The sequence below is a fragment of the Centruroides vittatus genome, unplaced genomic scaffold (genome assembly GCF_030686945.1).
Source record: "Centruroides vittatus isolate TY-2023 unplaced genomic scaffold, ASM3068694v2 scaffold_712, whole genome shotgun sequence".
Classification (NCBI taxonomy): Eukaryota; Metazoa; Arthropoda; class Arachnida; order Scorpiones; family Buthidae; genus Centruroides; species Centruroides vittatus.
In genome coordinates, this window is record NW_027122715.1 from 882,299 (window position 1) to 896,052 (window position 13,754).

The 13,754-nt window shown below is 27.7% G+C and overlaps 1 protein-coding gene across 5 annotated transcripts in view; it reads left to right on the forward strand.

The window, feature by feature from the left end:
• Positions 1-13,754, forward strand: part of LOC136989618 (uncharacterized protein CG43867-like) — a 209,499-nt gene that overhangs the window by 170,544 nt on the left and 25,201 nt on the right. For all 5 annotated transcript variants that reach the window (XM_067287836.1, XM_067287838.1, XM_067287837.1 and 2 more), the window contains one exon: positions 4,259-4,389. In XM_067287836.1, coding sequence (XP_067143937.1) covers positions 4,259-4,389 — 131 coding nt within the window. The remainder of the gene's footprint in view (positions 1-4,258; positions 4,390-13,754) is intronic.

Genomic DNA, 13,754 nt, shown 5'->3' on the forward strand with positions numbered 1-13,754 from the left:
ATGTATATAAATATAATAACATAACAATTTATGTCTTTAATTTAAAAAACATTTTATTACCATATTCATGTGCATAATCTGCAGGCTATGAGGGTTAAAAAGACAATTTGAAAGTGGGTGTTGGTTATATGCAAATACAGTAGAGCGTCGATAAGTGGAATGGCCGGAAAGTGGAACGATTTTCAGTCGAACTGTGTCATGCTGAATCGAATGTTTTTGATACTAAATTTACTTCTAAAGTATAATTTTCATGTTTTTTATATTCTTTAATATATTTATTTTGTTTGTACAAAATGCAGAAATAATTTTTAACGATACAATAGCCTCGATGATTATTATAAAAATTTTCGTTAAGCTTAAAATCGACGAAAATTCAACACGAAGCGACACGCAATGGAGAAAAATTCAACAGGAAGCGATACGCAACGGAGAAAAATTTGAACATTGGACAGGTTAATGTATTTTTTCGTACAAAGTCGGAAACTGGAACAAATCATTAACTGGAAGGACCCCAGTCCCCAATTGGTTCCACTTATCGACGCTCTACTGTATTAAATTGCAATTAAACATGTATCAAGTAGCTTCTTTCTTTCTCTGGCTAAAGTCACTAAGAGCATCTATAGAAACCGCGAAGAATCCTTTATTTCTACAGAAATATTCATCTGCCATTGTGTTTTTCTGGAAATCCTCAAACATACATACTTGCGTATGCATATCTTGCTTGTGGTTCTCTCCTATTCATTTTCTATATAGTCAATCCATACTTTAGCACAGGCGTGGTCAACAGTTTTTGCCCCTGGGCCAAATTGGAAAGAAAACTTTTTTCACGGGCCGAACAAAATATTAAAATTAAAAAACGTTAAATACAAAAACGATTCATTTAAGTAAATAAATGTTTAAATATATTAGTATTACATTTCTAGCAAAGCACATGAATTGCTAAGTTAAATTGAATATCATCTGTATATCTTGAATTACTATCTAATATACATTATTTTACGATAAATACAGTCAAACCTGTTTTTATGCGGTGGATAGGGACCGCATAAAAAAAACGCATTAAAAAAACGCCCGAAACTTCATGAGTGGCTATAAAAAATAGTTTTCGCAACACAATTAAAAAAATATTTTTTTATGCGGTCAATAGGGACCGCATAAAAAAGTCTCACATAGAAAATAACTCAAAACTGTACGAAATAGAATTTATTGACAACAGATGTCAGCATTTGACTGCATCATCTCGTTTATTGTCTGTTTTACATATTTTTGTCCAGGTGCTGTTTTTTTGACTTAAAAAATAAATTATTTCATTTTTCGCATATTCATGCAATAATATTACTATAATAAGTTCATTTATGCTATAATAAGTTTATTTAGCTATAATAAGTCAACGTGAGACATGACGAATCGCACGAGACTAGTCGCCAACTATACCGCACAAATAAAAAATCGCACAAAAAAAACTGCACAAATTAAACATTCGCATAAAAAATTGCACAAAAAAAGACCGCATAAAAACAGGTTTGACTGTATTAATATTTTAAATTTATCATTTTTTTTTATTCTGGCACTATCACACAGACAAGTACAAAAGTTGTAAATCTCTACAATGGAATTTTTTTTAAATGAAAAAAGTATCACAAATCCATTCAACCAATTATTGGAAGTTAAGTAGCTAATATTGAAAGATTAATCGCAGGCCGCATAAATTCATTAAGCGGACCGTATGTTGGCCGTGTCTGCTTCAGCATATAGAAAATAAATAGATGTTATTAGACACTCCTATTTGAATTTGTATCTTGAAAGCTGATGACTTTTTGGTAATTATCTCTTTCTATATATAATGCTGTTATTATAGAGAAATTTGATGGTTATAACTTGATAATTGTCATCATAATAAATTATAAACACACGGCATTTTTCATTGCTATAAAAATAATTATATATACATTTAAATTATAAGCCTGGCTTGACTGCAATGTTTTTTTGTTTTGTTTTGTTTACTTTCAACCATTTTTCTAATAAAATCAAAACTAAGAAAATGTTGTCATTATGATTTTGGTTTATTTGCTTCATCTTGTCAATAGTTCAAATGTTTTTTAAGTTTGTCTAAATGTAGATGCTCATAATTAACAGGCAAGCCTGAAACATTACAAATGTGACATCTATTGACAAGTCTAGAAAATTTTTTTTTTTTTTTTCTACAAGATTTTTGTAAGTTTTGTGAGATTTGGTATGGAATTTTCTAGCATAAAGACAAACACAGTGTCTAGTAGTCATTCACATTTACCATTGTCTTCCAAATACAGAGTTTTCAAAACAAATTGGAAGAATATATTGTCTAGTTTATTAAAAAGTAGAAGAGATATTAATTTTTTTTTTTAAGTATTACATTGTTTAAAAACTCACTTTGGAAGGAGAGGGAGCCACATTTAAACACATTTATCAAAGGTTAATTGATAATGATACTGTCTATGTCTTTAATTGATTAGATAAGAGAACAAATGCTTTCGGCTATTTTGAATGGCCTTTTTCAGGTTCTACAACATTAGAACGTCAGTTAACAAATATTCGAAGTTCGTTTTCGTTCTTATGATATCATATAAGTTGATATTTAGAGTTGTTAAATTTAACATATAACTGTAATTTGTTATCCATTTACATATTTATTAATTAATTGTTTTTTTAGAAGAACTTTATCTATTTCCATATTTATTCAATAATTGTAATTTACAAGAAATTTTTTGTAAAAACAGTGATGTCATAAGAACAAAACAAACTGAATATTTGTTAACTGACATTCCAAGGTTGTAGAACCTGAAGAAGGCCTTTCAAAAACGCCGAAAGCATTTGTTCTCTTATCTAATCAATTAAAGAGGTTGCTAGAAAAAGAGTGAAAGGTTTTGTAAAACTTATTTAAAGAAGATACTGTCTGCTTATAGCAACAAATTATTCTAATTATTAAGAAGTTTATTTATTTAATCTTACAAATAAATTTAAAGTACAGTAGAAACATGATTTAATGTTTTTCAAGGCATTGGTAAAGAAAATATGTTAAATCACAGAATACATGAAATTTAAATATCCTTAAAAAATGTAACAGAATGTATAAATATATTTGTATATGCATTCAGAATGAATAAGGCAAAACAAAACATATATATTACCAGTATAAATGTTGCCATGAAAGCCTTTATTTCATACAACATAATGTACAACAATTGGCACCTGTAGATGTTTTACACAAAGATAAATGAACTACTGTTAAGCTGTTTTTTTTAAATAATTAAGGGTATTTGTTTGTTTCCTGTTGAGAGCTTGGTGTGTCTTCATCTTTATTTGAACACAGAATCTATGGCAAACTTTGAAAATGGTAGTGATATCATGTTATCATGTTACTCTGCTTGCTATACCAATTTCTGAGTCTAGCAAATTTTCAAGGCTAAAATGTATAAAATATGGTGTCCTTTCACTATCACAAGACAATAAATAATCTTGATAATTTATTGAACTTTTATAATTCTACCATCCTAAGTAAACAATAAATACTTTTTATAAAGCCACACCAACTGCTGTACAGTACATTATCAGGCTACCTTACATACCACTAACCAAAGCAAAGAGGACAAACCATACAAGTCCATAAAGTACAACCAACATCTCAAATGAATTTACATGGAAATAGCAAGGGCCAATAACATATTTTATGGCTTTTAATGCAGCCTCACAATGTACTCATTATTGAGGAACTCCAAGGACGGATACAAGTACATCATCCCAATCACAGATAACACATCTAACTGACAATTGGAATACATTTGCACAACTACTAGTCCTATAGGCCAACAATTGAAAGAACACCTCAGGTCTATAAATAAAGGGCGTAATACTACCACTTTAGTCCTCTGTTTAACTACGACTATCTATGCTGAGCTTGCCAGCAATACTAATTTATATATATATTAACCCAATAATTTCAATATTATCATATTTGAATTTTTTCAAAATCATCAACTAAAATAGTATATTTATTTTATTTTAAAGTTATTATAAAATATACATATATTTTCAAAATAAATTATCATCATTCATTATATTTAATTACAAGATTTAAAAATTATTTTGATAATAAAATTTTTTAATATTTAATTTTTAAAAATAATAATAATAATAAAATTGCAACATATTATATTATTATTATTATTATTATTATTATTATTATATTATTATTATTATTATTATTATTATTATTATTCAGATTGAATTTGGAGACTATAATGGTGATAAAATCAGAGGAAGTGGTGGTCCTCCAACTAATCCTCAACATCAGTTACAGCAAGTGATTGAGAAATTTTATCCTCATAGGTATCGAGAAATCCAAGGGGAAAAGTGAGTAAATTAGATAATATTTTAATGTTTATATTAATATTTATAAAAATCATAAAATTCAGAAATTTTGCATTTCCTTTGTGTTCACCTATATTGAACATAAAGAAATAATAATGGAAAATTTCTGAATTTTAAAATATACAATAAAGCAAAATGCTAAAATAGAAAAGGTTTACTTCTTTTATCAGCACATACGACAAAAATATCTGTAATTCTATTTTAACAAAAGAATTCAATATTCCAATAGAATACACTATTATTTTTTGTTATTCAATTTTCTTACTCTTCAAAATCTAAGATGAAATGTGAAATCTGTACATAAATTTTATCTTTAAACAAATTTTCTTCTTCTTTAGAAGTATAAAAAATGTCCTTTACTGAAGGAAAACAGCCAACAGTCATGGAAATAAGAGTCAGCAATATAATATGTATATTCAGAGAAGCTATCTTGAATTATTTTAACTCATACTTGTGCATCTTGTGTTAATTGGAAACCAATACATAAAAATAGACGAAATAAGAGAATTATATATATCTATAAACAAGTTGGTGACATGTAACTGGTAATGTTGATCTCAATACTGTCTATTGTTCACTTTTTAACTAATTTTAAAAATTAACTTCATATTTAAAAAGACATTATTATTTTGCTCACACTTATAAGTCAAAAAGTTATTTTTACAGTATTAAAATAATTTCTACCTTTAGTCAAATTTGTTATCCTGCATATTTCTGCTGCAAAGTCTAATTTATTTCTCATATAGCCTTTCTATCATATAAAATTATTTCTTTTGAAATGTGAATCAAATAAGTATACTTAACTAATAAAAATCGATTCTCATATCATCTAACACTGGAAGTAATGTTTAAATCCATCAAAACATTCATTCACACCCCTGATATTTTTCTAGTTATAATTGTTTTCAAATTTTACAATTGAGTTTTTTACACTTACAAATGAAATATATAAAATTATATTAAAATATTAAATGAAGACAGATTAAATAATAGCCTTGTTATACAGAATGTTATAGACAGAGGCATTTCATTCTGTCACACAGGAAATGGTAGACAACCTAATGAGAGAACATTTAACTTATAGTTTTAGCTTCAAATTTCAATGGGACAGTATATGTTGCAGTTTTGTTTCATTTTTGGTGTTATTCTAAATTTTATTTTTTGATAATTGATAATTCAATAATTGAAATTATAACAATAACAATACAAAACAAATACTTTTACAGGTATGAAAACAGAATGCTTAAAGAAACTTTTTATTAAAAAAACAGCCTGTTGAAATTCAATGGGCACATATATTAGTAATATGAGGTGTGTTCAAAAAATAACTGGATTTTTTTTAAATTTTTATTCTTCAAGTTACAGATTATTGGTCCTTGTCCCCTTCAAAGTACTCCCCTCCCCTATTCACACACTTATCCCAGTGGTTTTTTTATTTTGCAAAGCAGTCTTGATAAGTTTTGGACTGTCCTTCAATGCTTGTGAGGAATTGCTTTAATGTCATCAATTGTGTCAAAACAACATCATTTCAGCACTGATTTTAATTTTGGAAACAATAAAAAATCACAAGGAGCCAAGTCTGGAGAGTAGAGAGGACAGTTATTTGATTTTTGGCATAAAACTGGCAAATTGACAAGGCTGAGTGAGCAGGCATATTGTAATGGTGAAGGAACCATGAGTTATCTCACTACAACTCTGGTCTTTCTTTGCAAATTTTTTTAAGCAATTGTTTCAAAACATCCCCATAGTACTGATGGGTGATTGTTTTTGACTTGACTCAAAAATTCAGTGCACAACTCTAATTTTCTGAACATGAGTGTCATCAGTTGAGATCAAAGGCTTTCCTGGTTGAGGGTCATCCTCAACTAAATTGATGACCACTTTTGAATCGGGTAAACAATTCGTAACACTGCATATGACCTAGAGTATTGCATCTATAAGCTTGATTCAAAAGTTGAAATGTTTCCATAAAAGTTTTTCCCAGTTTCACACAAAACTTCACATTGCATCATTGCTCCCATAAATTGCACATTGCAAAAATTGACATGAACACTGAAACACCTTCCACTCAAAAAACAATAATGCTGGAACAAAACAAGATATCAACAATCCGAAAAAAGCAGCTTACTCGGTAAGTTATCACGAATGTAGTGTTGTCAATTTCATGACCTAGGAAACTCAGTTTTTGCCCAATTCAAAAAATTTGGTTATTTTTTGAACAGACCCCTTACATAATAAACATATGAATACATGAAATTATAAGAATAAATTCATAAAAATAAATTTTATATATTTGTTACAGTTGTGTAAGTAAATATGTATACATGTATTTTGATAATTCTGTTTAAATAAGCATTTGTCACAAATTCTATTTTTACATTTAAAAATAAAATCACAATCTGTCAAACTGTTACCTAATTCAGGTTCATAGCAACTAAAGATTGGTTACTAAGAACCTATGTAGAAAATTTGATATTGTTGATGTAATTGGAAAAATTTCTTTCTGTATGTTTTTGATTTTTCAATATTATGTCTTAGCTAAGTGTATATATGCAGTAATACAGTATGTGTCATTTTAATTCATTAAACTGATCTAAGAAAATACTGACATCTGTTGTCAATATAAATAAAATATTTATTCCATTTTATATTAAAATTACTTATAGCAATTATAGAATATTTGATACTAGAGTTGAATTGATAAATAAGATCTCTTTTCATAAAATTAGTTTAGGAGGGGTAAGAATAATAATCTGAATTTTAAAAATAGTAAAATTCATTTAATTTAATATACATTTTTTTAACATTATCATTATTTAGTGATACATTTTTCAAAATAATTAATTCATTTTTGCATTCCATGCATAAAAAATTTCTGGGTTTTTCTTCATCCATTTCCAAATACTGTTTGGGAATGGATCAAGTAATTTCAGCATATGATAAAAAAAATATTGACCTATTAATACTATCTTTAATTTTGGAAGCAACCAAAGTAAGAGGTGAACAATCTTTCTAAACTGAAAATTCAATTATTGATTACTATATGGAATTAGGAAAACATGTCTATGTTTAAAGTTGACTGTAACACAGAACAGCAACACAACAAACCAATGTTTTGCATGTATAGATTAGACCATTTTGGCTACAAAATAATGGTCACATGTTTCTACTTCTATACTTTACAGAAGAACCCTGTGGTAGACTTTATTTATCATTTAATCTATATAGTATATCATACTAACACATTTTTAAAATGTTATTGAAAATTATTTATAAAAATAAACCAAATAATATTTTAAAATTATTGAATATGCTGGTTCAATTGCTGTTTTTACAATTGAACCAGCATAGCACAGTTGCCAGGGAGTTTAAGCCTGTAGATGGAGGTGGGTGTATGCCCCTGGTTTTACAGTTGAGGGGAAAATCCAATTTTTGGAAGTGTGACATATTCAAATTTTTGCAAAAACCTGAAGAATGGTTGTTTTAAAACAATCAAAAACATTCATTTTTATTTCGACAGTAAAGGTTAGTGTTATAAACTGCTGAATCTTTGGTTTTTTTGTATGTATTTAAGAAGACGCCTAGCCTAGTTAAAGGAGTTAATTGAAGGCTAATATAATAAAATTATTAGACGATAATGTCAATAAAATATTTTTGATTATTTTAAAAAATATTTGTCAAAGCCAAACAACCACTGCATTATATCAGGGTACTTTTTAGTGATTATATTTAATTAATTACTAAATAATTTGTCACTAGAGGGAGGCATTAGGCACCGTCTCTTATTAAATTTAATAATTATAATTTAATGTAATGTAATTTGGTGGTTGTTTGGCTTTACAAATTTATTAGGGTTTCGTGCAGTTCATTTATGTATATATTCATCAAATATTGACATTTAGTTTATTAACTATAATTTCAAATTGTTATCATTAAAAATTTGAGAGAGGCTTTTGATTTGTATAAACCTTTTATAATAATAACATAACTTGACTATTATAATAGTAAATAAACAATCAGCTTTAAATAGTTGTAAATTTTACAATGTAATTTAATATAATTTAAATTACATTTATAATTTATTGTATTTGAAATTTCATTTAAAAAATCTGTATGAATCATCTCTACAGTACAACAATTGACTTCATATTACATAACCATTCTGAACAAACAAGCGTATAGAAGCCAAAAGTTCTCTGAAATCTTTTTGATATATATAACATTCATTTGAATAGATGATTTATGAAGAACAGTTTTAAATTTAAAATTATTATATAAAAGATAAAATATTTGAATGATCTGAATATAGATTATGGAAAATGTTTTATAATATAAAAAAGTTTTTTGGCTTTTTATTCTTATAAATTTGTTTTGAATAATGTAAATAAATATAATATTTTGGAATTGAAAATTATAATAATTAATTTCAGAAATATTAAAGATTAAATTTCAAATTTTAGAATATTGTTTCTATAAAGTATTATAAACACAAATAATGAAATCTTAAAATTAATGTTGTTACATTATAATTAAAATGTTAAAAAATTATTAGCATGTATATCTTTAATTCAGTTTTATTTGATTTCCTACTGAATTACTATAGTTTTTGTGTAAATAAATATCTAAATCATATAAGGATAAAAAAATTATCAAGATTAATGAGGTCAAAATCCAACAGGAAATAAGTAATGCATATACAGTGTTAGATGTATCATAGCGGAATTATATTTAGCAGAAGTTAAAATATAAATGAAGTGAAATAGATGGAGATTGAAACTTTAATTCTGAAAAGTTCTTGTTACTCTTAGAAATATAATATTCTTATATTACATGCATAATTTTTTAATATTATAATGAAAAGGTTGAAATTAATTTTTTAAATAAATAAATAAAGCTTTGTTAATTTCTGGAAGCCAACTTCTGATTTCTTCAAATAAGCAGAGATTTATTTATTTTATTTACAAAGATGGTGCCAAGTCAAGTTTCATAACCTTTTAAGCTAATTTTTTTTTTTTATCATTTTGTCATTACTGAACAAACTAAATTTTATTTAATTTATATTAATTAAAATAAATTTTCATTCATAAATGTAATTTTAATTTAAAAAGTCATTATTTTAATATTTAAAAATTTTCTGGAAATTCCGGATTAACAAAATTTACTGAAATTATAAAAATTTTGTAATTATTAATCCTTTAATCGAGTTATCATAATAAAAGTTATTTTGAAGGTAAATATACTGTGATTAATTTAAATTAAATTACTTCTACATTAAAAATATATTGTTTCACTTATTAGTTTTCAAAAGTGCAATATTTAACTACCGGATGTTGTAATTTTAACTTTTATTTTATTATGCACATTGACAAATATCTTTATATAAATTAGTTATATGTTTTATAACTAATGCAATAATGATGATAAAATTTTATATGTAACTACATATACATTATAAAAAGCTTTTATTTTTGTGAAAGTTTTGTTAGCATAAATTATTTTAAAACAGAATAATAATAATCTATAAGAAAAAATATCTTAATCTACCATTGAGTATTGAGCATCGGTTTCGAGTTGTCACCGAGTTGCATATTTCAATCACTAATATTTAGCTGTAATTGCTTTTGTCGGTTTGTTAATGTTAAACAGTTAATTATTTTTCAAATATATAAACCGAAAACAAAACATAAAATTTTAGTATGCTTTTTAAGATGAGCTATAATTTTTATTTTTTAATGTTTCAATAAAGATTTAGTAGAATCAAAAATGTTTAGGTTAGCAAACTGTTAAAACTTTGAAATTTAAATTTATTCTTATAATTTTCTATCAAAAAAATTATTCATATAATCGATATTTTACCATTGAGTTAGTTACTATTACGGTATTATTGATTTTGGGTCATTTATAATTTAACAGTTTTAATGAAATTAATATATTTGTTGACACAAATGTTTTTTTATGAAATGAAAAAAATTGTATTTTATGAATAATTTAATAAATATAAAAATATGTGAATAATAAAATCTATAAATTAATTATTAACATTCTAATTTTAGTAACTATACAGATAATTCATAATACACAGTTCATAATTAATAGGTACTGTTAATTTCTTCTCTATTCATACATCTTTTATGTAAATTCTTTTTCATCACTTGTTTTTTGAAAGAACCTTGGGCTCTTAGGATCTCTAGCAAAGTTCCTCCCTGTTTTTTGGTTTTTGCATCTTCAAGCCAGTGAAACTAATGTTCTAGACCAGGGGTGGCAAACCTATGGCGCGCATGCCCAAAGTGGCACGTAAGAGAAATCATCTGGCACGTAATGTATCATATGATTTCTGTCCTTTTCAATCATCCTTTCTGTTTATCACCTGATCATCTTGTTTTCAATCAGATTTTTTTACATTTATTCGAATTAAAGCGTATTTGTTTAATTTCTTTAAATATCATTATTCGAAGTCTAAGACTTTGGCACGCATTAACATCTTTACAGCTAAGTATGCTTACAATATGGCATGCGAACTCAAAAAGGTTCGCCATCCCTGTTCTAGACTAAAGGACTATATAAGTTACAACTTATTTTGGTCTTTCATGACATTTGTGGTCTGATACAGGAACATATCCAGAGGGTTTATAGACCTGAATGTTTGTTTCTAATAAAATATTGCTGGAAGACATACAGAAGGTATGATATTGATGAATATTACAATAAATTCCAGCTTTGAATGACACATTCCCAATTGTATAAAAGAATGGAATTATCAAACAATCTGCAAGACATAGTCATGTTTAAAAATTTTGTTGTCAGTGCAGAGATATTTGAATCTTTGAAGTGTATTGGATGCTCCACCAGTGACACCGGTATTGCATCTCGGTGCAGCTACTCCTTTAAAACACCCCTAATGTGTAAATGTTGCTTTTGCAATCTCTACGCTGATATTAAATTAAGATTTACCATTATTCTCTGGAGTAAGTTTCCTAGATAACAGAATTTATCAATATGGCACAGAGTATTTGGTGCCCAAATCATGCGCACATAAAATAAACCAGACTTGTAGGTAGTTGGAGGACTGAGAATCGAGTCAAAAGAACATACGAAACGCTAAGACTGTTTCTACAAACAGGCTCGAGTGTGAGATTTGTGCATACGTTGCTCGCACTCTCTGAGACAGTCTCATCCCAAAAATGGCTTCGCCATTTTACTTGTTTGTGAGGAGCCGAACGAGGGTTGACTGGGAGGTCCAAATGGGGATATCAACTGAGAAATTAAAGATCTTTTCAGACACAAATAGAAAGAATTAAATGTCCCAATTGAACAATGAAAGTTTTTATTAAAACAATAGAAAAGACTAAAGTTGAGGAAAATGTGAGTGCAGAGGAGTCGTATTTAGTCACAAAACTGACCTCTCCCGTGTCCTCCGATCAGTTTCGAGTTGTCATCAGGTGACGAGTTGAGACCAATGAAAAGGCGGCTTTAGGGAAAATACTTATAAAATCTCACAAATCAAGGACATGACATTTTTGGTTCAGTGCGCTCCTCTCCTGATTTTTTGCTGCTGTCATTCAACAACGAAAGCTTGTTTGACATCCCGGGATTTGCCTTTGCCATCCTGTCCCAGCAAGACATGGAAATTCTTGTCCATTGTCTACAAAATGCAGTATCTACTTAATCAAGGTAAAAATACATTATCTACTTAAGTACAAAAATACAGTATCTACTTAATCAAAGTAAAAATATTTGTACTATGCTGAGACAAAATGTTCTCTACACTAAATTCAATTTTTACTTAAAGCCAAGTTTCTTTATATGTTCAATGCATGGATGAAAAGTATTAAAGATGTATGTGCTTTCTTTAATGCTTTATATAATACTATGAAAAAGCTCAGGAATGTAAGAGTTTTCCCATGCAGGAACATTAGTTGAACTGTGCTTGGAATCTTGGTCAATACACTACAAGGGAATAATGGGACTAGAACAGAAGGAATCTGCGAACAAAAAATATTTAATGTAACAAAAAAAAAATGTCATTTAATTTGGTTAATGTTACCCTAGGTATCAAGATGGCGGCTTGTCTCCGATCCCAGCAATCAGCAGAAAGAAAACAATGGGGATGCACGTTCTAACCTAACCTAACCTATTCTAATAATTATGGTAATTTATTAGAATAGGTTAGGTTAGGTTAGAACGTGCACTGTTTCCTTGCTTCTGTTTTTCTGGAATTGGAGACGAACCGCCATCTTGATACTTAGGGTAACATTAACCTATAATTCAAATTGGCTCAATTAAGGCACAAATCTAAGTTCTGTTAGATTGAGAACAGAAAATCAAATAAATAATAAAAATTATACAAAATTTTACCATTAACCAAACTGGAAAATTTCAAAATAAACCAAGATAAATTTACAGTTTATTCTTAATTTTGCCTTCACAATACAATAATTTACTCTTTGTTTTTTATTAAGTTAAAATTGTTTGGGTATTTTCAAACCATAGGTTATTAAATTAGATAATGGTTATCTGGAAACAGCAGTAATCAGTAGAAACAGCTGCTGCTATGTTTCTGTGTAACAGTTTAAACAGTTCTGTTTTTGACACAGTTGTTACACAAACAATTGTTTCAAAAAACAAAAATGTATGAAATCATCTAAAAAACAATAGAATAATATTTGTTTATTTTAATTTCTTTGGGCTATAACATTTATGTAGAAGGAGCTCTTTCTAACCTAGACAATGCCTATCATACAAAAAGAAAGCATATAGCAGAAAGCAGTTTTGAGTTATGAAGGTTCAGCTGAATATCAAGATTTTGTGAGTTAGTTCAGAAGATAGAACTGGACATCAAGATCCAGGGAAATCACCTGAAGAAATAAAAAGCTGTTTGCATGAAGCAGTTAAATATTATGAGGAAAATTTGGAATTGCTGGTAGAATTACAGTAGGTGATAGATCAGCATAAGGAATAGCTAGTGGTAATTTATGAAATATTTATTATCTTTTAGGAAATTTTGAACAAGGTATTGTTTATCATGAGGGGAGGCTGAAAGTTGTTAGAGAGTTTGGAGATAATCTGGTGAATGAAGAGCACATAGCAATCTTTGAAATGCTCACATATTTTTAGAAGAATTTGAAACTATAGTTTATCATTATAAAAAGACATTAGTTTTTACTGAAGTATTAGGAGATAAGGCAGTTGAAGTCAAGGGCATTGCCAAGGGGGCAGGAGGGGGCAGCTGCCCTCCCCTAGAAATTCGAAAAAAATTATTTAAATGCTAAGTTTTAATTAAAATAATCTTCTTAGGCTTCTTGTAAGTTAAAAAAAAGTTTTAATTACGATATTTCTTTTCCGGTACA